This window comes from Rhinoraja longicauda, chromosome 3 (genome assembly GCF_053455715.1).
Source record: "Rhinoraja longicauda isolate Sanriku21f chromosome 3, sRhiLon1.1, whole genome shotgun sequence".
NCBI classification, from domain to species: domain Eukaryota; kingdom Metazoa; phylum Chordata; class Chondrichthyes; order Rajiformes; family Arhynchobatidae; genus Rhinoraja; species Rhinoraja longicauda.
This window is the reverse complement of record NC_135955.1, coordinates 99,224,693-99,250,706: the sequence shown is the minus strand read 5'-3', so window position 1 is coordinate 99,250,706 and position 26,014 is coordinate 99,224,693. Positions and strand designations below refer to the sequence as shown.

The 26,014-nt window shown below is 40.8% G+C and overlaps 1 protein-coding gene across 1 annotated transcript in view; it reads left to right on the top strand.

Moving 5' to 3' along the window:
• The window catches only part of jmy (junction mediating and regulatory protein, p53 cofactor), a 100,253-nt gene that overhangs the window by 65,339 nt on the left and 8,900 nt on the right, over window positions 1-26,014 (top strand). The window contains exons 3-9 of the mRNA XM_078396742.1: window positions 802-952; window positions 9,506-9,675; window positions 12,948-13,113; window positions 13,516-13,700; window positions 18,765-18,848; window positions 22,605-22,697; window positions 25,492-25,987. Of these exons, the coding sequence (XP_078252868.1) occupies window positions 802-952; window positions 9,506-9,675; window positions 12,948-13,113; window positions 13,516-13,700; window positions 18,765-18,848; window positions 22,605-22,697; window positions 25,492-25,987 (1,345 nt within the window). The remainder of the gene's footprint in view (window positions 1-801; window positions 953-9,505; window positions 9,676-12,947; window positions 13,114-13,515; window positions 13,701-18,764; window positions 18,849-22,604; window positions 22,698-25,491; window positions 25,988-26,014) is intronic.

Sequence of the window (26,014 nt, the reverse complement as noted above, 5' to 3'; positions counted from 1 at the left end):
TAGGATGGGTTTAGAGGGATACGGGCCAAACACAGGTAGGTGGGACTTGTGTAGATAGGACATGTTGGCCGGTGTAGGTAAGTTGGGCCCAAGGGCTTGTTTTCACGCTATGTTTCTATGAGACTCAATTACTCTATACGTTTATATTTAGAATGCGTGTGATCCTAAATATCCTTGTTTTTATCTCTCTTATTCCCCTATCATCAATATTCTTCGGCATTTTTCATTATTATTCCTCAAAATGGCTAGGAGGCAAAATAATTGAAACACAAAGTGCTTGACATTCATTTTTTCCATGTGGGGGAAACCTACTTCTTCCCTTCATTATCTTGCAGTTTGAATAAGAGATGGCAGTATTTGGATGAATGAAATCAGATTGGAGCTCTCGCCAGCAATCTTCTGATTAGAATTTCAATGTTTTCTCACTCGTTTTACCTATCCTATGTAAGCATTGTATAAATCTTGCGTTGGAATTTAAATACTTCTGTTATATCGTGCAATACATATAATGTGTGATGTTCATACTTGAATTTTCTTAAACCATCCACCATTATAGTTTTAGATTTTCTGTACATATTTTTTTTGAGCTTGAAAAGGCTTGCACCTTTTAACTGATGATTGTTTGTGATGAGATCAGTGTGAGGTGTATTTAATTTATACTTACATTTCTGTCCTTCAACTGTGAGGTTCTGAAATATAAAAGCAGAAGTTCAGGTTTTCCAGAATGCTCTTTGAAACTCCTCCTATATTGAAATATCTATTTGTCTTTTAAAATAGAAATGTATTTGTTTTATTGTACAGGTCTCACTGGAGAATGATTATCTTGGCCCACGCAGAATTGAAAGTTTGAAGAAAGAAGATTCGGATTGGCAAAGAAAAGCCCAAAGAGCTGTACTGTCTATACAGGATTTGACAGTGAAGTACTTTGAGATCACAGCCAAAGCTCACAAAGGTGGTTAACCTGAATTCACTGTTATCTAATCATAGGCCTTGTTCATTAAATGTAGGTAGGAATTTGAAGTTTCCCTTTTAAAGATTTCCTTTAACCTGAATCTGTACACTATGGACTGCTTGATTATAATCATATATAGTCTTTTCACTGACTGATATGATATGAGCTTTATTGTCATTCGGTACCAAGATACCGAACAAAATTACATTTCCAACAGTCACAGAACACAAGATACACGACCCCAACACAAACATCCATCACAGTGACTCCAAACACCCCCTCACTGTGATGGAAGGCAACAAAACTTCCACTCTCTTCCCCCCACACCCACGGACAGACAGCGTAGCACACAACAAAAAAACTTTTCTCTCTACCTTGGTACACGTGACAGTAATAATAAATTAAACTAAAGTTGAATAATAACAACAAATTTCAGGCAGTTGGTCATAGATATGTGGATGCATACAAGGATTTTTCAATATAAGTTTGGTGTCATATAGGTCATAAATTATCAATGGGGAAAAATTTGACATGTTTTTTCCTTGTTTAATCTGTGCTGATTGAGGTAAAAATGTTCACTATCCCATACTTTTCTATAGCCAATGCAGGATATAAATATATATTCGCCAGACAGGTCGCAGGACAGAGTGATACAGTGTGGAAACAGGCCCTTCGGCACAACTTGCCCACACCGGCCAATAATGTCCCAGCTACACTAGTCCCACTTGCCTGCGCTTGGTCCATATCCTTCCAAACCTGTCCTATCCATGTTCCTGTCCAACTGTTTCTTAAACGATAGGATAGTCCCAGTCTCAACTACCTCTTCTGGCAGCTTGGTCCATACACCCACCACCCTTTGTGACAAAGTTACCCCTCAGATTCCTATTACATTTTATCCCCTTCACCTTGAACCTATGTCCTTTGGTCCTCGATTCCCCTACTCTGGGCAAGAGACTGTGCATCTACCCGATCTATTCCTCTCATGATTTTGTACACCTCAATAAGATCACCCCTCATCCTCAGTGCTCCATTGAATAGAGACCCATCCTACTCAACCTTTCCCTATAGCTCACACCCTCTAGTCCTGGCGACATCCTCCAGTCTGCAACTCCTCCAATTTTGGTGTGGTCAGCAAACGTACTCACCAACCCATCTTCATTGATGTTCCAGTCATTTACATACCACAAACAGCAGAGATCCCAGCACAGATCCCTACGTAACTCCACTGGGTCAGCGACCTCCAGAGTATCTATCCCCCTCCACAACCTTCCGTCTACTACAAATAAGCCAGTTCTGAATCCATTTGAATCCATACAGTCATCGTGAATTCCGTGCATCTTAATCTTTTGGATCAGCCTACCATGAGAGACCTTAACAAAACCCTTCCTAAAATCCATGTAAACGATATGATAGAACTTTATTTATCCCAGGAGAGAAATTGGTCTGCCAACAGTCATAAAACACAAGATACATGAAACATGAAATTAAAGTGACGAGTGAAAAGGATTAGGGATGTGCAGGGGGGGGAGGGGGGGAATGAGGGGAGTCAGCCCCCAGGACGTAGCCAGCCTTCCTGATGAGCTTGTTAATCCTGTTGGCGTCCGCAGACTTTGCCCTGCTGCCCCAGCACATGACAGCAACGAAGATGGCACTGGCCACCACCGATTGGTAGAACATCTGCAGCATCTTACTGCAGACTTTGAAGGAGCAGAGCCTTCTCAAAAAGTACAGTCGTCTCTGTCCCTTATTGTACAGGGCCTCAACGTTCTTGGACAGTCCAGTTTACTGTCCAGGTAAACCCCAAGGTATTTGTACTCCTTGGTAAACTGCACATCCACATCATTGATGGAGACAAGGGTGTTCCTCTCCTCCTAAAGTCCACCACTAACTCTTGTTTTATTCGAGCAATGGTGAGGTGTTGCACTTTGCGAGGTCAAAAGTAAGAGAAAAATATACAATCAATGGCAAGACCCTTAACAGCATTGACGTATAGAGAGATCTTGGGATCCAAGTCCATAACTCCCTGAAAATGGCAATACATGTAGGGCGGCAGAGTGGCACAGTGGTAGTGTGGAGATGAGGAACGCAGAGGGGGGCGATCAGCAGTAGGGTATATGGCTGCGGGAGTAGGGGGTGCACTGGGGCTCTAAGCATGGTCCTGAGTTCCTGATTGGAAGCCTCTACTCAGGCTGGGATCGGGAAGCCCGCCACCGGTTGGGTGTCTCAAAACCGGAGGGGGTGTTTGGGTACTAAGGGTGAGATACAATAGACCCTCGTCCCATATGGAGTCGCCACCCCCCCCAAACCTACGCCAGCCATTGAATTGCGCAATTCTTTTGATTGTACATCTTTAGTTTGTTTAGTTACGGTTCCCGCTTCCGTTTTTCTTCTCCCACCTCCTTTTTTAAAATGTCAACAGTTTTAGAGCTTCCTTCGTCTGTCAACTTAATGCCCAATTTTACGGCGTTGTCCTGCCAACTAGATAAAATCTCCTTATCCCTCTTTTCTTGGCAAAGCTCCCGCCACTTCTGGATCAGAAGTTTTGCTTCCTTACTGCGGTTTCGGGTCCAGATAAGCTCCTGGTTTTTTTTTACAGTCTCCAGGTCATCTGACCCCCCTAATGGCCACACAGTAGGTCCTAGTTTCTTATTAAGGGCCCCCGATAATAGTCGGAATTGTTTAGCATATTCCGGGAGCTTATCACATAAAAGGTTAAGAGGGGACCTGTCGTCCGTGGTGGTGTCTATTACGTTCCCCATTTGTATTTTATATGTTTTTCTTATCAACAAAAGGAATTGTATATTCCCTGAGTTTCCTCTCGTGCCTTGGCAGCCCACTTCAGGGTCCTGACCTTCGCGTGGGGGATTTCCCCTCTTAACAACCGGTCTAAGGCTGGGTGTTAGGCAGAGAGGTACTCCCTTGTCCGATATACAACTCTTTAACTTTAACTCTTTACATGCAACACACTTATGCTCTATAATTTACCCGAGGATCATTATTGGTTGAGTCTTATTATACCTTTGTTCTATGTCCCCTAGTGAGACACGGTTCACCTTATTAGCTGCTAACGCGTTAGACCTTTTAAATCTTTAGAGGATTGAAACCTCAGGGCCTTTAACCCTCGTTTACCGTTTAGACTCAACGATCCTTCATAAAAACCCTTACCCACCTGTCCGTCCAACTGACCCCCGAGATTCCGTCACGCAGATTAACACATCAGCGGTGATCGGCGGGTCGTAGAGGAGTCACAAAGACGGGGAAAATAGAGTGGCCAAATAAGATACTCACTCTACTGGCCAATTCCACCGTTCTTCGATCCTCGTGCCCTCAAGTCTCAGCCACTATGTATCGATCTTTGTTGTGGAATCCCACCGCTGCCACCATACTGTTTGTGTTCTTTATACATTGTGTTTTTCTCCTCTGAAGACGAGCTGGAACATTCTGCGGTTTGGGCTACTGATTACTACTAGCTTTAGCAAGTTCAGCATTTTTGTGATTACGTAGCCTCAAGCAGGTGTGTGAGAAAGAGAGAGCCTCAAGCATGTTCTTTAACCTAGCACACAATGCTGCAAAGCCCATGCGGAGTCCAGTGGCCGAAGCAAACAAAAAGGACAGATCTGGCTCTGCGTTCCTCATCTCCACAGTAGAGTTGCTGCCTTACAGTGCCAGAGCCCCGGGTTTGATCCTGAACTACGGGTGTTGTCTATATGGAGTTTGTGTGTTCTCCCTGTGACTGCATAGGTTTTCTCCAGGTGCTCCGTTTTCCTCCTACATTCCAAAGACGTGCAGGTTTGTAGGTTAATTGGCTTCTGTAAATTATCCTTAGTGTGTACGTTGTGAAACTGTGATAACATCAATTAACAGCACATGCATGTCTAGCTCAAATAGATGATTTGTGTCATCCTAATGTAATTCCTTTATGAACATGAAATTCGATGAAGGAAACTCGGTAGTCATTATCTTTTTAGGCCAGATGTTTTTACTTATTGGCTGTGGGACTTGCTGGCTAAGAAAGCTTTTATTGCCCTTTCTAAATCCCCTTGATCAGATAGCACAACGTTGCCTTGTTGAATTTCAGTTTTCACGATAGTGAAGGTGCTCACTCTGCTAGACCCAGAGAGCAGTCACACATTTCCAAACTAGAATGGTGACTTGGAGGAGATCTTCAGATGGTGGTGTTCACATACATCAGCTACACTTGTCCTTGATAGCAGAAGTCATGGATTTTGCAGTAGCTTTGAGCAGCAATGCTGGTGCATTTTAAAGATAGTAATAACTGCATTCACAGTGCTGGAGGAAATGGATGTGATGTGATTGAAGTAGACTGATTTGTCCTAAATGACAGCTTTGTTTTTTAACTATTAATGTGTAGAGGCATCTTGGGGTTCAAGCCCATATCCCTGAAAGTGGGAAAACAAGTAGATAAAGTGGCAAAGAAAGCATACAGCAAGCTTGCCTTAATTGGTTGGGGCATTGACTATAAGAGTGAGGAAGTCACAATGCAGCTTTATAGGACTTCGGTTATGCAGCATTTGGTAGTATTGTATGCTGTTCTGATCGCCTCTTTGCAGGAAGAATGGGGAAGCTTTGGAAAGGGTGCAGAGGAGGTTTAACTGAATAATGGCTGAATCCCAGGGATCAATCTCGTGAACCTACGCTGCACTGCCTCAATTACAAGGATGTCCTTCCTCAAATTAGGAGACCAAAACTGTGCACAATACTCCAGATGTGGTCTTACCAGGGCCCCCCTATACAACTGCAGAAGAACCTCTTTACTCCTATACTGAAATCCTCTTGTTATGAAGGCCAACATTCCATTAGCTTTCTTCACTGCCTGCTGTACCTGCATGCCAACTTTCAGTGACTGGTGTACAAGGACACCCAGGTCCCGCTGCACCTCGCCCTTACCTAACCTAACTCCATTGAGATCATAATCTGCCTCGTGTCTGCCGCCAAAGTGGATAACCTCACATTTATCTATATTATACTGCATCTGCCCACTCATTCAACCTGTCCAGCTCACCCTGCAACCTCCTAACATCCTCGTCACAGTTTACACTGCCACCCAGCTTTGTGTCATCCGCAAACTTGCAAGTGTTGCTTCTAATTCCCTCTTCCAAATCATTAATATATATGGTAAAGAGTTGCGGCCCCAACACTGAGCCTTGCGGCACTCCACTCGCCACTGCCTGCCATTCTGAAAAGGACCCATTTACTCCTACTCTTTGCTTCCTGTCTGCCAACCAATTTTCTATCCATGTCAACACCCTACCCCCAATACCATGTGCTCTAATTTTGGTCACCAATCTCCTGTGCGGGACCTTATCAAAGGCTTTCTGAAAGTCTAGATACACTACATCCACTGGCCCCCCTTCATCCATTTTACTTGTCACGTCCTCAAAAAATTCCAGAAGATTAGTCAAGCATGATTTCCCTTTCATAAATCCATGCTGACTTGGACTTATCCTTTTACTGCTATCCAAATGCACCGTTATTACCTCTGTAATTCTCAGCCATGATCATATTGAATGGCGGTGCTGACTTGAAGGGCCAAATGGCCTACTCCTATACCTATTTTCTATGTTTCTATGTTTCTATGTTAAGCTTGGTAAATGCTGCTTTTATATTACATTTCTCAGTATTTTGGTGTATGTTTGAAAACTATGCTTGTGGATCCTGGTGAAAGACAGACTGTGCATTGGTGAGCACAGTGAGTGCTGCTTGACAGGACTGTTGATGACATTTTCTATCTTGTTATGATTATGAGTGGTCTGAAGTGATTCCAATTAGCCAGATTGGATCTTCTGTTCTTTTTGTGAATGTGACAAACCAAAGCAGATGACATTATTATTGTAACTGTACTGAAACAAAACAAGAGGCTTGATGTTTTTTGAATTGTAGTCTAGTAGATTTAGCTGGGATATTGTCTGCTCTCCGATGATTTTTGCTGTCATTGAAATATTCTGAAGATTGCTCTCTGATCACAAAGTCTTCTCGTGAAAGCTGGGAGGTATCATCTATACATTAAGTGCTTCAGCCTCATCTTTAGCAGTCACATTCTAGGCTCTACCAATATTGTGAATGGGGATTTTATTGTGGAACTCTTACTCCATTATCTGTTTAACTATCCACCATTATTTCCAACTGTAGGTGGCAGGATCAGATTTGATTTTTAGTTAAGCAGTCACTGAGCTCCTCACCTGCATCTTACTGTTTGATGCTCATGTTGTTCAGACTAGGGGCTGCTTAAAGACGTACAGGTTATGTAGGTTAATTGGCTGGGTAAATGTAAATGTAAAAATTGTCCCTAGTGGGTGTAGGATAGTGTTAATGTACGGGGATCGCTGGGCGGCACGGACTTGGAGGGCCGAAAAGGCCTGTTTCCGGCTGTATATATATGATATGATATGATAATATTTAAGTCTTTTATATTAATAGTAATATATTGAGTTAACTATAGAATTGTTTGGATTGGCAAAGGGGGAAGTTAATTGTAAGTGGCATTGCGTTTGTTCAGAGACCTGTCAGTAGTGATATACCAAAGTGTTAACACTCGGTGAATATTATTTTCCTAAATGATCTCCCAATTTGTGGCTGATATGAATATTTGACAAAGATTAGGACTATTGATAACACTATATTGCTTCAAGTGCTCTGGAAATACTTTGGAGATTGACCCTGCCACTGACAGTGCTTAAAATGTTTTATAAATGATTATATATCCTTCAGCAAAAGATGTAACTTTAGGTGAAAATTGAAAACAAAAGTTGTGTCTTTTGGTGTACAAAGGAACACAGTGTTGTGTTAGGGAGAGGCAACAGGGCTTTGAGGTGCATTTATAACACCATTGATCATAAGGTGAATAACTCCGCTTTATCCTTCTGCAAACATTTGGTCAACCTTTAGATAGAATACTATGTTCAGTTTTTTCCACATGCGATGAATGTTAGATTTTGAAAAGGATGCAGTTTGAAGCATCTTGGTTACAAAAATAAGCCAAGAGAACTGGGAGTTTGGAAGTTTAGAAGATGAAGAAGGGAATAGACTGCATTTCAGTAAAAAGTTATTTTCAAATGTTTAGGTTTCATAGGGCCATATCTGGTGTAGATTTCAGGAGATGGTTTCTCAGTGGAACTCTGGGATAAGCACCCGGCTTGTGCAGAGGTTGCAAATTCAGTTTCTCCGACTGAGAGCTGGTCTATTCCCAGCTAAGACAAATGTCATGTAAAAGGTAGGAATCAAATGAATATTAAGATCAGAGTGGACCTCTAGACTTGCTTTGCTTTGATTACTTAAAGGAGTTGAAGATTCTCTTCTTCGTAAATTGATTTGGTTCTTTTACTACTTTATTCGTAATGCTCTGGCCGTAAGTGGTTTATTTCTGTCTTGATGAATCGGAGGAGTTACTAGAATTCATACCATCACTGTAATGTTCTATCCCTTCCAGGTTTTTTTGTTCTTTAACACCCCCTTCCCACTACTTTTCTTGCAAACTGTCCAGAATTGTTGAATATACTCTGATCAGACCCTTCTAAGGTGTGCTATAGGTGCAATATGTGGTTGCAACAGCCAAAATGTCATAAATGATAGGAGCAGAATTAGGCCATTTGGCCCATCAAGTCTACTCTGCCATTCAATCATGGCTGATCTATCTCTCTCTCCTAACCCCGTTCTCCTGCCTTCTCCCCATAACCTTTGACACCTGTACTAATCAAGAATCTATCTCTGCCTTAAAAAAGAGATTATGGCCTGATGTAAAGCAAAGTGCAAGTTGGTCTTCCAGAGAAAGGCATAGCTGCAGCAATACAGTAATGAATTATTTTAATACAATGGATTTGAAGGAGAATAAAAATGAGTTTTTCTGAATAATTATTTCCTCCAATAATTGAAAAAAGAACTGTATAACTATAATGGTCTCAAAAAACACCCAAAATGCCAGTATCATTTTTTTATGCTTTAAAGTTTTGGTTATACAGAGAAGTGTGCATCCACCTTGCAAATATAGTGCATCCTTTTCTGTATTATTTGAGTTACTAGGAGAACTGGATTGAACATGCTCAAGTAGAATTTGAGATTTTTTTCATATTCTCCTGAACTGGCTAATGTTTTATTTGAATAAATAAAATTTATTTATGTTTTATTTGAATAAAGATGTCTAATCCAGTCATAATTTCTCCATACTGTTAGTTTAGAAGCTTAACCACTACACTACCATTTGTCTAAGTACACATAGAGAAGTTTACATAAAGAATTTGACAGACTAAATAGTGCAGAACAAAGTACCAAGGTAAGGGATATCTTCCTGATATTCCTACATTAAGAACAAAAGTTTAAAAATATTGTTCTTGCACCAATGGAAAACCAAATTAAATAAACTAACATCTCAAGTTGCAATCTGCACGCAATCTCGCAGCTAAGGTGGTAGAGACAAAGAGGGAATGATTTAAGAAGTAATTGGATGCCAGGGTTGGGAAGTTCAAACATTTGTAGAATAGGTTAGCCAAAATGAGCCAGAGTTCTTCGGAAATCTAAATCCTATTGATTTTCTTTTAGCTGTACATGATCGGATGCGTGCTGACCAGAAGAAATATGGGAAAGCAGCCTGGGCCATAGCAGTAGACAGAATGGAAAAGCTTCAATATGCAGTCGCTAAGGAAACTCTGCAGCTTATGCGAGCCAAAGAGATTTGTTTGGAGCAGAAAAAGAGGACACTTAAGGATGAAGTATGTTTGTACCATAATAACAGTGAAGAAGATAAAAGTAAATGTATATTGCAGATGAAATAAAATGTATGCGGGGGGGGGGGGGGAGGGGAGATATTTTCTTGGGATCTGTGGAAAGGTATGCTATAATTATAAACTGTAGAACCATTATTTTGTCATTTAAAATTTGGAACTCTGTTACTCTTAAAATGCCAAGCGGTATGAAGTGAGTAATATAAAAGACACGGCATGAATCGGGTATGAAAGCAAAGATGTGATTTTGGTGAGATGCATTAATATTTGTTGATCAAAATCAACTTTATCTGATCAGCGAGGAAATAATAATAATAATATATTCCTTTATTTGTCCCACACCAGGGAAATTTGCAGTGTTACAGCAGCAAAGTGGATAGCAAGAGATCATTCATTATAAATAAAAATAAAGACAAGGATAAATTGTCATCAATTTACTGTGTAATCCTTAACTGTTACTGTTGACTCGTCTGCTGGGAGTCTCACAGTCTCACAGCAGCGGGAAGGAAGGACCTCCGATATCTCTCCTTCACACACTTGGGGTGAAGGAGTCTGTCACTGAAGGAGCTACTCAGTGCAGTGACAGTGATACCAATTTCTGATTAACAGAGGAAGAACAATGTTTGAAACTCTCAGTTGAAGTGGAAGTAATTGTACTCAAATGTACATTGTTATGTTCAATCATCATTGACACATGTAATTAATATGTTAAACAGTTACTCATTCCCAAAATGTTGGTAATGGTTTAAATTAAGAACATAGACCATAAAACATAGAAAATTACAGAACAGGAACAGGTCCTTTGGCCCACAATGTCTGTGCCAAGTTAAGCTAATCTCATCAGCTTGCACATGATACACACTACTCCATTCTCTGCATATCCATGTGCCTATCCAAAAGCCTCTGAAACACCACCATAGTATCTGCCTCCACCACTGTCCTAGGTAGCACATTCCAGGCACCCACCACCTTGTGTGTGAAATAAAAACTACCCCACACATCTTTAAACTATGCCCCTCTCATCTTGAAGCTACGCCCTTTCTTCTTAGACATTTCTGCCCTGGGAAAATGTTCTGACTGTCTACACTATCTATGCCTCCCATAATTTTATATATTTCTATCAGGTCCCCTCTTGGGCTCCAAAGCTCCAGAGAAAATAATCTGTACAACTTATTTTTATACCTGATACCCTCTAGGCAGCATTCTGCACCCTTTCCAAAGCCTCCACGTTCTTCCGATAGGGGACAACTAGAACTGTACGCGAAAGTACCGTAAAGCTGCATCATGTTTTCCTAACTCTTGTACTCAATGTCCCGACCATTGAAAGCACACCATATGCCTTTTTTTGCCACTCTGTCTACTTGTGTTGCCACTTTCAGGGAGCTATGAACCTAAACCCCGAGATCCCTCTGTGTGTTAATGCTATTAAGGGTCTTATATTTGCCCCTTTCATTCAGTTGGTTATTTTTGTTTATTTTTTAACAATCAGAATTCTGTCCTGGAACACAGAAGGGTCTATTTAGACTCTCATAGTCTTGTTTGTTTTATTTTTAATTGATTAGTAGAGATGATTAACTGTGATGCAATGCAACACAAATGACTGAATAAATGATTGAAATATACAGCACGGAAATAGGCCCTTTGGCCCATTAAGTCCACGCTGACCATTGATTACCCGTTCACACCAGTTCTATGTTGTCCCATTTTCTCATCCACTCCCTACACTCTAGGGGCAATTTACAGAGGCCATTTAACCTACAAACCCATACTTCTTTGGGATGTTGGAGGATGTAACTAGGAAAATTGACAGGGGAGAGTCAGTGGATGTGGTGTACCTCGACTTTCAGAAAGCCTTCGAAGGTCCCACATAGGAGATTAGTGGGCAAAATTAGAGCACATGGTATTGGGGTAGGGTACTGACATGGATAGAAAATTGGTTGACAGACAGAAAGCAAAGAGTGGGGATAAATGGGTCCCTTTCGGAATGGCAGGCAGTGACCAGTGAGGTACCACAAGGTTCGGTGCTGGGACCCCAGCTATTTACGATATACATTAATGACTTAGATGAAGGGATTAAAAGTACCATTAGCAAATTTGCAGATAATACTAAGCTGGGGGGTAGTGTGAATTGTGAGGAAGATGCAGTAAGGCTGCAGGGTGACTTGGACGGGTTGTGTGAGTGGGCGGATACATGGCAGATGCAGTTTAATGTCGATAAGTGTGAGGTTATTCACTTTGGAAGTAAGAATAGAAAGGCAGATTATTATCTGAATGGTGTCAAGTTAGGAAGAGGGGATGTTCAACGAGATCTGGGTGTCCTAGTGCATCAGTCACTGAAAGGAAGCATGCAGGTACAGCAGGCAAAGAAAGCCAATGGAATGTTGGCCTTCATAACAAGAGGAGTTGAGTATAGGAGCAAAGAGGTCCTTCTACAGTTGTACCGGGCCCTGGTGAGACCGCACCTGGAGTACTGTGTGCAGTTTTGGTCTCCAAATTTGAGGAAGAATATTCTTGCTATTGAGGGCGTGCAGCGTAGGTTCACTAGGTTAATTTCCGGAATGGCGGGACTGTCGTATGTTGAAAGGCAGGAGCAATTAGGCTTGTACACACTGGAATTTAGAAGGATGAGGGGGGATCTTATTGAAACATATAAGATAATTAGGGGATTGGACACATTAGAGGCAGGAAACATGTTCCCAATGTTGGGGGAGTCCAGAACAAGGGGCCACAGTTTAAGAATAAGGGATAGGCCATTTAGAACGGAGATGAGGAAGAACTTTTTCAGTCAGAGAGTGGTGAAGGTGTGGAATTCTCTGCCTCAGAACGCAGTGGAGGCCAGTTCGTTGGATGCTTTCAAGAGAGAGCTGGATAGAGCTCTTAAGGATAGCGGAGTGAGGGGGTATGGGGAGAAGGCAGGAACGGGGTACTGATTGAGAGTGATCAGCCATGATCGCATTGAATGGCGGCTGGCTCGAAGGGCTGAATGGCCTACTCCTGCACCTATTGTCTAAACCGGAGCACCCGGAGGAAACCCATGTGGTCACAGAAAGAACATGCAAACTCCACTCGGACTGCACCTGAGGTCAGGATTAAACCCAGGTCTCTGGCACAGTGAGGCCATAGCTCTACCAGCTACGCCACTGTGCCGCCCAAATCTTTGACGAACATTTGTGTCCCTCCCACTGTAGGTTTCCAAACGTTGTGTCTAAAAAAATACAATTTATAGTTCTTGCCTTATTACTATTTATGTTTTATTACAGATGCAGAGTCTTCAGAGTAGCACTGATGCCATTGCATGGCTGGATCGGCTAGAGGCTGACTATTACGATATACAGCTTCACTTGTATGAGGTGCAGTTCGAGATCCTGAAATGTGAGGAACTATTGATAACAGCACAACTTGAAAGCATTAAGAGGCTCATTACAGGTGCGGTGATAAATCAATGTAATCCAGTTTTGGTCAGTTGAAGCAAAATAATCATATCGGTTGGAAGCCATTGAGATGCAATGTTTCCTTTATTCAATAGTTTATTTATTATGTTTACCAAAGTACAGTGAGATTTTTGTTTTGCATTCAGATCAGTAAAATTATTGTCATACATAAGTACAATAATGCATTGAAACAGCCCACTGAGTCTAAATGCAAATGTATGGAGTTTGCATGTTCTCCCTGTGACTGCGTGCATTTTTTGTAACACTCTTGTAATTTTGAATAAGAGAAAAATAGTACCTGTTAAATTTCCTTCAATGTTCAAGTATTCTTATCACGGGTTGGAAAAAGTAAACCGTTTTAATGGTTTGATCTGTGGTATTTGTTTTCTTTTAACAGAGAAACGCGAAGAAGTTGTTTACTATGACACCTACGAAAGCATGGAAGCCATGAAATCAACCGAAATGGCATCATCAGTGATCCCACAGAAAGTGGAGCTGGTGAAACAGCAGCAGAAGGTGCGCCAGCTTGAGGCTAGACGCAGTCGCATTTCAGCCAAGAAAGCCTACCTCAGAAACAAAAAGGTAAATATATCGTCTTAACCCATAGTAGTTTCTCTCATTATTTTTGAATAGCCTGTGTTTCATCCATTCAATGTAAATGTAAAACGCAAAAATTAGTTTGTATTTATGATTTAACTCTTGTGACTACCAATATATTGCTTTGTTACCAAAATAGGATACATTTCCAAATGTATTTTTGCACGTTTGGATTTAAATTGTCTTGATTATTGTGCTGTTGCTGTTTAGTTTAATTTAGAGATACAGCACGGAAACGGGCCCCGTGCCCCACCGAGTCCACGCCAACCAGCGATCCCCGCACATTGACACTATTCTACACACACTAGGGACAATTTACAATTGTACCAAGTCAATTAACCTACAAACCTGTACGTCTTTAGAGTGTGGGAAGAAACCGGAGCTCGCAGGGAAAACCCATGCAGGTCATGGGGAGTGCGTACAAACTCCGTACAGACAGCACCCGTACTCGGGATTGAACCCGGGTCTCTGGCGCTGTAAGCTCTCTGCTGCTGCGCCACCATATTGCCCAAGTTTGTTAGTCATGAATTTCAGGCTGTCGCAATAAACAAACTAGAATCACTGTGAAATTAAGTAAAAAGATTAGGATCAAAAACTTTACCAGAGAGATAATTTAATTGGAAAAGCATTGGCTTATATGAAAAGTTAATGATGAACTTAATGTTTAGGGTAACTATAATCCAATATTTGCAGAAAATCTACAGAACAAATTATGATTTAGGCTTTCAGTTTGTAAGAGCAAAACTGTAATGTATCAACATTTTGTTTTCATTAATGAGAATTGATGCATTTTGCTTATTGAAAAATGATGGAACATGGCATGTTTGACTCTGGTTTTCATCTCTCTGGCCTGAATTTAACCAACATCATATTGGTGAATAGAAAGTGTGTGTGTATTGCACAATTTGCATCGTTTTTAATATGTAATTTGGAGCAATTGTAAGATTGTTGCTCCAGCAATTCAGGTGTAAAGATTTTTCTTGGAATTAAAGGGCAAGATATGCGGCAAGATATAATTTAAAAAATGTAAACATTAACATTTGCAAAAAACAGTCACAATTTCAAATAATATATTTTAGTATGTTGTCCATAAACTTAATTGTGTAATGTTTAGATGTTTTACATGATACACAGCAGAAAATATCAGTAACAAATTTTTAAAGGCAGATAGTTGTAGTTTCTGATACCGTCAAAGTATTAATATCTAATTATAAATCAATTGTATTAGTGAATGTCCATTTGATATTTGGGGTGGTGGAACTATGGATGTGTTATTTTAAAAAAACATTTTATTGTTTAGGAAAATTAGCATATGTTACAGAAGTTTATATAAAAATATATTTTTTAAACCTATTTATTTTTATGTTTTCATCTGAATGCATTACATTTGTTTCACAGTCACTTCTGTCCAGCCAACCTCAATGGGAGCTTACCTCTTCCACATCCACTGTTACTGTACAACCTTTACAAAGTAACTGAGTTTCCAGCATGGATGGTGAAGGCTGGCAGAAATTTAGTTCATCCCTTACCAGTGGCTTTCACTACCCTTCCTTAGGTGCTCATCCACCCAGACCCATTGGCACTTTCCAGGAATTATAAACCAGTTGACCAGTGCCCAGGATCACAATAAAGAAAATAAACTGCATCTGTATCAAATGCCTTAAGGCTATGTTTGCTCGAACCTATCAAGAACGTGCATGTATGTTCAATGCTTGTAAATGAAAATTTCCATGTAGTCGTTACATGCTATATAGCATGTAATGACTACATCGAAATTTTCATTCATGACAGATTAATACCAACCTGTAACATGTCTTCAGAGCTAGCTGTTGATCTTCCTGCTTAAAATAATGTCTTGCCTCAGGACTTTAGACTTTACTTTAGAGATACAGCTTGAAAACAGACCCTTCGGTCCACTGAGACCACGCCAACGTGGACGATCACCCGTACACTTACACCATCCTATACACTAGGGACAATTTACAGCTGCTAATTAACCTACAAAACTGTATGTCTTTGTGGGAGAAACTGGAGGACCTGGAGAAAACTCACATGGTCATGGAGAGAACGTACAAACTGCACAGACAGCATCTGCAATCAGGATCAAATTTGGTCTCTGGCGGAGTAAGGCATCAATTCTACTGTGCCTCAGCCACTGTGCCATCTTCTAAATGCTTTAAGATCTGACTAAGCTATGTTCCTAAGCCAAAGAGCTGTCAGAAGACTTTGAATGTCTGTGAATATTAAAAAAGAAAGATTTTGTTCTGAGATAGAGTTAAAAGGCAAGATGTGTGATACTTATCCATTTCCATAACTTAAATTGATTTTGATCCTTGATTTTAAAATGTAAGTATAAAAAGTTGCTAAAAATAGTCACAATTCAGAAACATTCAAAATGATCTAAATCTATTGATCATGCTGATAAATCTTTAAAAATTATTGGAAATAATAAATCATTTTGTTTAAAAATTAAAACATTTAAAAAGCTGGAACTATCAGCTATTGATCATGCTGATAAATCTTTAAAAATTATTGGAAATAATAAATCATTTTGTTTAAAAATGAAAACATTTAAAAAGCTGGAACTAATTTAAAAATTAGTATAGGTTCAAAACTCATTTTATGCAGCATCACTATGAAAATGCCCGACTACAACAGGACTCCACAAACATTTCAACTTTGAGCTGTTGGAATGTGGACCGCAGGCATCATTTTAGGAGATCGCAAAGTGCTTTAAAACCAATAAAGCACTTTATGACACATGTTTAAAACAACAATTAAAATAATGATTATGAGAATTTTTAATCCGTGCAAATGGTGACCCATGGCTATAATGCTAAAGAACATTACTAACACGCAGTATAAGAAAATAACTGCAGATGCTGGTACAAATCGATTTATTCACAAAATGCTGGAGTAACTCAGCAGGTCAGGCAGCATCTCGGGAGAGAAGGAATGGGTGACGTTGAAGGGTCTCGACCTGAAACGTCACCCATTCCTTCTCTCCCGAGATGCTGCCTGACCTGCTGAGTTACTCCAGCATTTTGTGAATAAATCGATTACTAACACGCATCTGTCTCCTCAGCTCAAGCTGATCTCCAGTTCATCTGTGAAATTCTTTGCCACAGAAGACTGGAGGCCACGTCAATGGATATTTTTGCGGCAAGATAGATAGATTCTTGATTAGTATGAGCGTCAGGGGTTATGGGGAGAAGGCAGGAGAATGGGGTTAGGAGGGAGAGATAGATCAGCCATGGTTAAATGGCAGAGTAGACTTGATGGACCAAATGGCCTAGTTCTGCTCCTATCACTTTTTATGACCTTATGATCTGGCACTTTGGCACAGGTACAGAAGTTAGAGACAAGCTGACAAACAAGCATGCGAATTAGGAACACTTGGTATTTGAATCCTATTGCAACATTTAATAAGATCACTTGTAACTTTAACTTTACATTCCTGTCTACGTGCTGTAATTTTTCACTCTCCTACTTCTCAAGAATGCATCAACCTCTGCAAGGAAGATGTTGCCAGTGACTCTATGGAACTGGTGGCCAACATTATGTTTTGGCCCAGTGTCAATAGTCGGGTCAATGACTTGCACCTATTTGTGGCAAGAACAAGAAGGCAGATTATTATCTGAATTATGTCAGATTAGGAAAAGGAGAGGTGCAACGAGATCTGGGTGTCCTCGTACATCAGTCACTGAAAGTAAGCATGCAGGTACAGCAGGCGGTGAAGAAACCTAATGGCATGTTGGCCTTCATAGCGAGATGATTTGAGTATAGGAGCAAGGAGGTCTGACTGCAGTTGTACAGGGCCCTGGTGAGACCACACCTGGAGTATTGTGCGCAGTTTTGGTCTCCTAATTTGAGGAAAGACATTCTTGCTATTGAGGGAGTGCAGCAGGTTCACCAGGTTAATTCCCAGAACGGCGCGACTTACATATGATGAAAGAATGAGTCAACTAGGCTTATATTCACTGGAATTTAGAAGGATGAGAGGGGATCTTATAGAAACATATAGAATTCTTAAGGGATTGGACAGGCTAGATGCAGGAAAAATGTTTCTGATGTTGGGGGAGTCCAGAACCAGGGGTCACAGTTTAAGAATAAAGGTTAGGCCATTTCGGACTGAGATGAGGAAATACTTTTTCACCCAGAGAGTTGTGAATCTGTGGAATTCTCTGCCAAGAAGACAGTGGAGGCCAATTCACTGGATGTTTTCAAGAGAGAGTTAGATATAGCACATAGGGATAATGGAATCTAGGGATATGGGGAAAAAGCAGCAATGGGGTACAGATTTTGGATGATTAGCATGATCATATTGAATGGGGGTGCTGGCTAGAAGGGCCAAATGGCCTACTCCTGCACCTATTTTCTATGTTTCTATTTCTTCCTTTACCCCAACCCCTTTCACCTACATTCCTTCCTCTAGCTTCAAATTCACAACTCATCATCCTTTTGTTTCACACCTCCTGCCTTTTCATCTCTGGTCTTTGTCCAACCATCTGCCTACAAAAAACTCTTCTCGCGTATATCAACCTATTACCTGCCAGGCTTTGTCCTGCCCCAACTCTCTTCCAGCTTTTTTACCTCCTTTTACAATTAATGTGAAGAAGTGTCCTGGCTGAAACATCACCTATCTATGTTTTCCAGAGATGCTGCCTTGCTTGCTGAGGTACTCCAGGTCTTTGTATTTTCTCAATAGCTAGACTGTCGGATTGTGAAGTAAAAAATATACGCATTTCTTCTAGGGTGCACCTAGAATGTTTGGAACACCCTGATGATGAAATATATATTCATTATTTTTAGTATTATTACTGGTTTTGAAACTGCCACATCTGTAAATCTTCATTCCATTAAAGGGAATTTCATGAATAAAATAGCTATCTCGCTGGACAGTGAAGTTGCTGCTAGTTTTTTTTTTCAGATTCCCCTTACAGATCATCTTCTGCATACAGAAAATGATTGTAAACATTTCAGTCTAAACTAATTTGCAATGCCTGCACTTTGAATCTATAGTAATTTTTTTACGGTTTAATTTTATAGGAGATTTGTATTGAAAACCACAATGACAAGATGAAGCAGCACAATCAAAGTGAAGATTACAAATCCCGTCGTGCAGAGCAGCTGGTTTGTGAAATTTCCATTTGTAGTGTTTTGTTCCTAATGTGAAGCTCTGACAACTAAAGCTCATCATTGTCATTGTTGTTCCGTGGTACAAAATCATTGACTAAATGTGATCTGAATCTTATAAAGTAGAATGTGATTTTTGCGAATGCACACATGCAATCCAGGAGCCATGAGAGTCCTCTTGCAATACACAATTGAAAAGTTTCTCTTGTTAAATTTAGTTTCATATCAATGCTATTACCATTAATCACAAGCAAGATATTGGGCCTGAATAACAGAGACCATGCATTGCTGCTCGAGTCCCTTTTAAAACTTTCCCCTCTCAACTTAAACCTACACCCTCTGATTTTTGATTCCCGTTTTCTGCCAAAAAGACTGCATTCAGCTCGTGTCCCTCATGATTTTATATACCTCTACAAGGTCGTCCCTCAGACTCTTATGATCCAAGGAATAAAGTCGTAGGCTGCCCAGCCTCTCCCTATAACTCAGTCCCTCGAGGCCTGGCAACATTCTAGAAAATTCTCTATGCACTGGTTCCAGCTTAATGATGGCTTTTCTGCAAAAGGGCCGTCAAAACTGTGCACAATATTCCAAATGAAGCCTCACCTAAGTTTTGTACAGCTGAAACATAATGTCCCAGCGCCTGTGCTCAATGCTCTGACTGATGGCCAGCATTCCAAACAAAGCCTTCACCACCCAGTCGACCAGTGAAGCCACTTTCAGGAAACTATGTACATGTAGTCCTAAGTCCCTCTGTTCTACAACACACCCCAGAGCCCTACCATTCACAATGGAAAGTCCGATGAAATCTAAGCTAAACAACCAAAAACAATTTTAAACATCCAATTAACATGACACCCAGTCAGCTATTTCCTTTATCGCCGTTACCTTTTTGCATATCTTTCATTCGTTTGTTCTATATCTCTCTACATCACCGTCTATATCTCTCGTTTCCCTTTCCCCTGAGTCTCAATCTGAAGAAGGGTCTTGACCCTAAACGTCACCTATTCCTTTTCTCCAGAGATGCTGTCTGACCCGCTGAGTTACTCCAGCTTTTTGTGTCTATCTTGGGTTTAAACCAGCATCTGTAATTCCTTCCTACACATTAACATCACATTGTTATAATTCAGTAGTTCCTATTTTGCCTGTCTTTCCGTGCCTGACCGTACAATCTGTCCCTGGGTAATGAACAGGTTCCATTTTTATAGACATCCATGTTAATATTTTCTGTAAGTTGGAAAATACACAAAAATCTCTTGACTTGGCAAGCATGCCTCCACAGTATTGTAATGAATGACATCAAAAGCACAGAAGACTAATAAGAAAGAATTACTAAAAGTAAAGAGAGAGAGGAAACTCGTTCTGCCATTCATAGGAATGAGTGAATAAATATTCTTCTGATATTCAAATTGAATAATAATAAGGGAGCTTACATGGAGGGGTGTTCATAAATTGGGCATTCGTAACTTGAGTACAGCCCAGGTGTTCTACCCTTAAAGTAGAGGAATTTGCATGTGACATTTTGCAAAAGACCATGAAGGCGAACTACCCATAGCTTTGGGATTGATGGTCTTGGCGGCGCTGCCATAGCAGCTGCGGTCCATTTGTCTTTGTGTTTTGTTGTTTTTTTGTGCCTTAATTGTCGATGTGATGTCGTGTTTTTGTGTTTTTGTACTATGTGTGTACTATGTGTGTATGTGGGGGGGAGGGAGGGAACTGTAAAATTGTAATATGTGTCCCTTCCGAACGGAGACCCGACCTTTGTGTTCTGGGCCGTGTCTCCCTTCCTGCTGCGGCCTACCATCGGCCCAACTCCTGGAGCTGGCGGCCTCCAGGGCTTGGTTCGCAGAGCCCGCGGATCGGACTCACCATCGGCGGAGCCGGCCGCCTTCGGAGGCTGCGGGAGCGGCTGCGACTCGCCTTAGGCTCGGGCCGCGTTGATGCCGACATCGGGAGCTCCGGAAGCGGCAGCGTGCTCGCCCGCCCCGGATTGCGGGGCTTGGGTCGCGGACATTTCACCGTCCGGCGCGGCCTAAAATAGGCCGCGGGATTTTTCTCTGCTGGGCGGGGGCTTCAATGTCGGGAGCCACGACCGCCCCGACGTGCAGCAACAGCGGCAGCGTGTTCCCCCGCCCCGGATCGGACTTATCATCTGCGGAGCCGGCCGTCTTCGGAGGCTGCGGGAGCGGCTCCGACTCGCCTTAGGCTCGGGCCGATGCGGACCGTCCGGCGCGGCCTGCAACCACAACAACCTGACTGCGGGAGAAGACAGCAGGAGAAGGGAAAAGACATTGTGGCCTTCTATCACAGTGAGGAGAGGACTGGAGGAGACTCACTGTGATGGATGTTTCTTTGATGGATGTTTCTTTTTTTGTGTGTTTTTGGGGTTGTGTAATTTTAATGCCTATTTTAATGCTTTTGTTGTTGGACTGTGGGTGACTGAATTTCGTCCAATTTGGATGACAAATAAAGCTATCTTGAATCTATCTTGGATTGACAATACTGGGAGCCCCAATTGTGTCATTATGGGAGAGAATTGCCGATTCTAATCCACACAGCCATGGCCATTCCCGCAAGCAAAGACAATCTGCTGTCGAACAAATCGCTGTAGTGTTCTGACTCCAATTGAGATCTGTACTTGCATGATATTATTCTGAACAAGTATTGTAGCCAGCCAAGGAAGTGATAGCATCTGCAGTATTTTGCTTTTCAAGTAAAGCAATTTTTTTAAAGGAACAGAAAGGGATTTTGGAAGATAGATTTGTAACCACTTTGATTGCCTATCCTGCTACCCTCAAGGACCAGTGGCCATGTTAAGGATCCTTATCTCTTTTGGATGAGGCATACAATGTCAGATCAAGGAAGTTATGCTAGAAATGTATAACACCTGATAGCACAGCTGAGCAGAGAAATGACACTGTGGGATTTCAGAATCTATGACTATAGCAGATAGGTAGATAATAAGGTGGTTTAGAAGGCAAATGGAATACTTGCCTTTTTTTAGATGCGTAAGAAATGTGAAGAAAAAAGTTGTGTAAAACAGTTGCCATATATTGTACAGAATACCTTGTACAGCTCTGGACACCATATAGCACACGACTTGTGGTTGAGTGAGAAAATGGTGCCAAGGATCTATATGAAGTGTCTGCTTCATATAGAACTTTAGTTAAGGAGTTATGAGACTGTAGCATTTTCTTTGAAAAATAGGAGACTTGGATGAAATTTTAATTGTGACGTATAAAAACATTTTGAGAAACATTTCCCCCAGCAGGGAGGTCAATAATCTGGTAATCAGTAGAAAAATTAGATGTGGTACAATATCTTCATTTTTGCTCTGAGGGACATTATTGGTCTGAAAGTCACTGCTATAAAGGTAGTGGATGCAGAAACTCTCATCGCGTTTAAAAAGTAATTGGATAAATGTGAAGTTTTGCAGCATACAAAGATATAAACTAAGAACTGGAATAGGAAGTAATCGCTTTTTCCTCTTGCAAATTCCTATGACTCGATCAAATAATGTTTGATAATTACTTCTAAATTTTCTTGTTTGATGCTAACTTTAACTTTTTACTTCATAGAAAGATTTGTTTCTTTCTGGTGTAAACTTTCTTAACCTTGAGCACAAAATTTCATTCAATCTGTACGTTTCTTCTTTAGCTAAATGAACAATATTTTTGGTCTTTCAGGGAAAGTCGTGATTGTTTAGATGAAAAGTGTACTTTGACCAGTCTGTATTAACTGTTGGTTTGTTTACAGATGCGTGATCAACAACAGGAGGAAGACAAAACTAGTAAATGGGTTAGCCAAGAGCGGCAGAAAACATTGGATAGATTGCGAAACTTTAAACAGGTGAACATAGTCTGAATTCAGAAATGCATTGTATCCATCCAATCACATTTAACAATACCAAAACCTGTAATGATACGGTCCAAAAAGAGCATTTTAACTGAAGTTCTGTTGTGAAGATACATTAGCAAAACTAAACAGTGAAGGGGTGGAGTCAACAACTCATGATTGCTCAAGGGTGACAAATTATACTGGAAAATTCACTGAAACTTTATTATCAGTGTTGTGACAATATAATGGGGAAAAAAAGTGTTGGGATTCATCGCCAACACAATTACATTTACAGAAAGTAGCATTATCCTTAGTTTAGATTAGAAGTTGTTTGGCTTCTCTCATGTGAGGATATCGCGGTCCTTGAAGGCTCAAAACATAGCTTCTAGATTGATGCATTGCTGTTTGCAGGGAATTACATCTTTTGAATATCTTACAAATTGTAGACATTGAAGAGCATTTCTTAGTTACTTATGAGTATAGAAAAATTGATGCAGTTCAAGTGGATAAGCAGTTTGACCAGTTAGTTTAGAAATATGAGTAGAAATTAAGTAAGGGTGCAAATAAATTGTTTTTTCTGGAGAGTCATGATTTATAATAAGTTATCTGCATTTAGACTAGAGTTGATGACTTCCTGAGAATGACAAACAACTGTTTATAGGAAGAGGATGTGAGGGATTGAGTCTTCCAGAACCAAAGGGAGAATTTTTCCTTAATTGTTTATTGTATGATCAGGTGTTTCCTCTTCCAATGTATTTTTAATGTCAAGAGCACTCCTGGCATCATAGACAGCAAAGCTAGGAATTGACCTGCCAAAGATTTTTCCTCCCTTTAAAGGCAGAAAGCCATACGCTACAATCCCAGCATGGAAGACGACAATATTTACTTGCATACTACCAGTGACTCTATTGTTTGTGGCGTACTTACAGTGCCGTAGAATCCCAGAGCAGAGAAACAAGCCTTCAGCCCACTATGTCCATCCCAACCATCAAGCACTGTCCACTCTAGGTCAATGTGGGAATGGGAGGGGGTGTTAAAGTGTTTAGCAATCAGGAGATCAGGTAGGTTTAGGCGGACTGAGCGGAAGCATTCAACGGAACGATCGCCGAGCCTGCGCTTTGTCTCGCCGATATATAGGAGTCCACACCTGGATCAGCGGATACAGTAGATGAGGTTGGAAGAGGTAACTCCCCCTCCCATTCCCACACTGACCTTTCTGTCCTGGGCCTCCTCCATTGTCAGAGTGAGGTCCAACGCAAATTGGAGGAACAGCATCTCATAATTCGCTTGGGCAACTTACACCCCAGCAGTATGAACATTGACTTCTCTAACTTCAAGTAACCCTTGCTTCCCTCTCTCTCCATCCCTACCCCCTCTCCCTTCCCAGTTCTCCGACCAGTCTTACTGTCCCCGACTACATTTTATCACTCTTTGCTTTGTTGTTACCTTCTCCCAGCTAACAATGATCTGTTCTACATTTTCCTTGATCTCCATTCCCCTTGTCTTGTTTTCACACCTTACACTTCCTTATCTATGTACGTCCCTCTCCCCTGACATCAGTCTGAAGAAGGGTCTCGACCGGAAAAGTCACCCATTCCTTCTCTCCAGAGATGCTGCCTGTCCCACTGAGTTACTCAGCATTTTGTGTCTATCTTCGGTTTAAACCAGCATCTGCAGTTCCTTCCTACACACAAAGTCTGATCAAAGATAGGTGCAAAGATATGTCTGTAATGGAACAGTTTGACCTAAGGTTGCAGGTTATATGAAGCTTGCTATATCCAATGTCTTTTTGGCAATAAGTCTTGTCTTTTTGGCAATAAGTATGAACATCTTTTTGGTCACAAAACATCAGATAATCCTGCATCCAACTGAAAGTAGGACGTAAAGTTTATGGATAAGGACTAGTGTGAGACAAATGTGAGATGTTGCACTTTGGATGGTCGAATTTAAGGGAAAAGACCCTTAACCTCATTGATATACAAAGGGATCTTGGGGTCCAGGTCCATTCTTCCCTGAAAGTGGCCACACAAGCAGATAGAGTGGTAAAGAAGGCTTATGGTATGCATGCTTTCATTTGTCAGGTATAATAGTCAGGATGTCATGATGCAGTTTTATAGGACTTTGGTTAGGCCCATAGCATTACTGACGGTAGCTTTTTGAATCTATTCAAAAGGTAAAGTATATATCTAAAAGAAAGCACCTATTCTCTGCAAAGATGCAATAACTTACACCTTATCAGTAGTTCAGAATTATAAAGCTCTTTAAACTGAGTTATTAGTGATGCACAATTATGAAATTTCACAGTTATTAATTCAATAGTGCATTTTAAGTTTGAGGGCCTGGGTAAAGTTAGCAAGTTGTTGAAAACCAAGGGAATTGGATTTAATAGAATTGATAGGATTAGATGAGAGATGAGAAAAAAATCAATTGTATATTTTATCTTGCCCTAAAATAACCTGTAAGAAGGTTTTTAGTAGCTGTCAGTGCATGCAGTTGTGAAGCAACATTCTCTAATAAGCACTTCAAACAGGTGTTATCACAGTCACTGATAGTTTTGTTTATCCTGCTAAAATCTTAGACTATCTACTCAGCAAAGTGAGTTTGATATTCTTGAAGAATCACAAGTCCCACCTGGACTGTAGATAAAAGTAAAGCCATGAGTATTCTAAATAAATATAGGCTAAAAGTCTCAATATAGGTCTTGTAAAATAAATAAATTTTGGTAGAATTTAGTTTGAATCAGCTGGGTATGTCAGTACTACAAAAACAATCATACATTTGTTCGATTCTTTCACCTTTATTTCAGAGATATTCTGGGCAAGTTGTACTTAAATCGACAAGACTGCGATTCACAAATATCAGAAGGAGAGATAATACTGGTTCAGTGGCTTGTGCCAGCAACGATCAAGCACTATCTCTTCCTGGAACCTTAAAATTACAAGAAACTGAATTGGAAAGCACAGCGCAAAAACAGGAGTGTGCGTCTTTGCAGACAGAAGAGGGTTTGTTGCAACATGTTTCCCTTCTGAGCCCTTGTGTGGGAAGGTCCAGTGACATTGATGTTGTGCCTCCTCCACCTCCACCTCCTCTGCCAGCACCACCGCCACCACCAATGCCACTGTGTGAGGAATCGCCTGAGGCTCATCCCCAAGTGGAGAAATCTGCTCAGCCCGGTGACTGCAAAGAAATATCACAGAGCTTCAGTTCACCAACACCCCAGTTATTTGATAGCAAGCAGTTACTAAACGCCAGAAAAAAATTAAAGAAAACTGCATCAAGTGATGAACTGAAAAAACAAAGAGGTAAGTATTTCCTTTGAATGCTTTAAG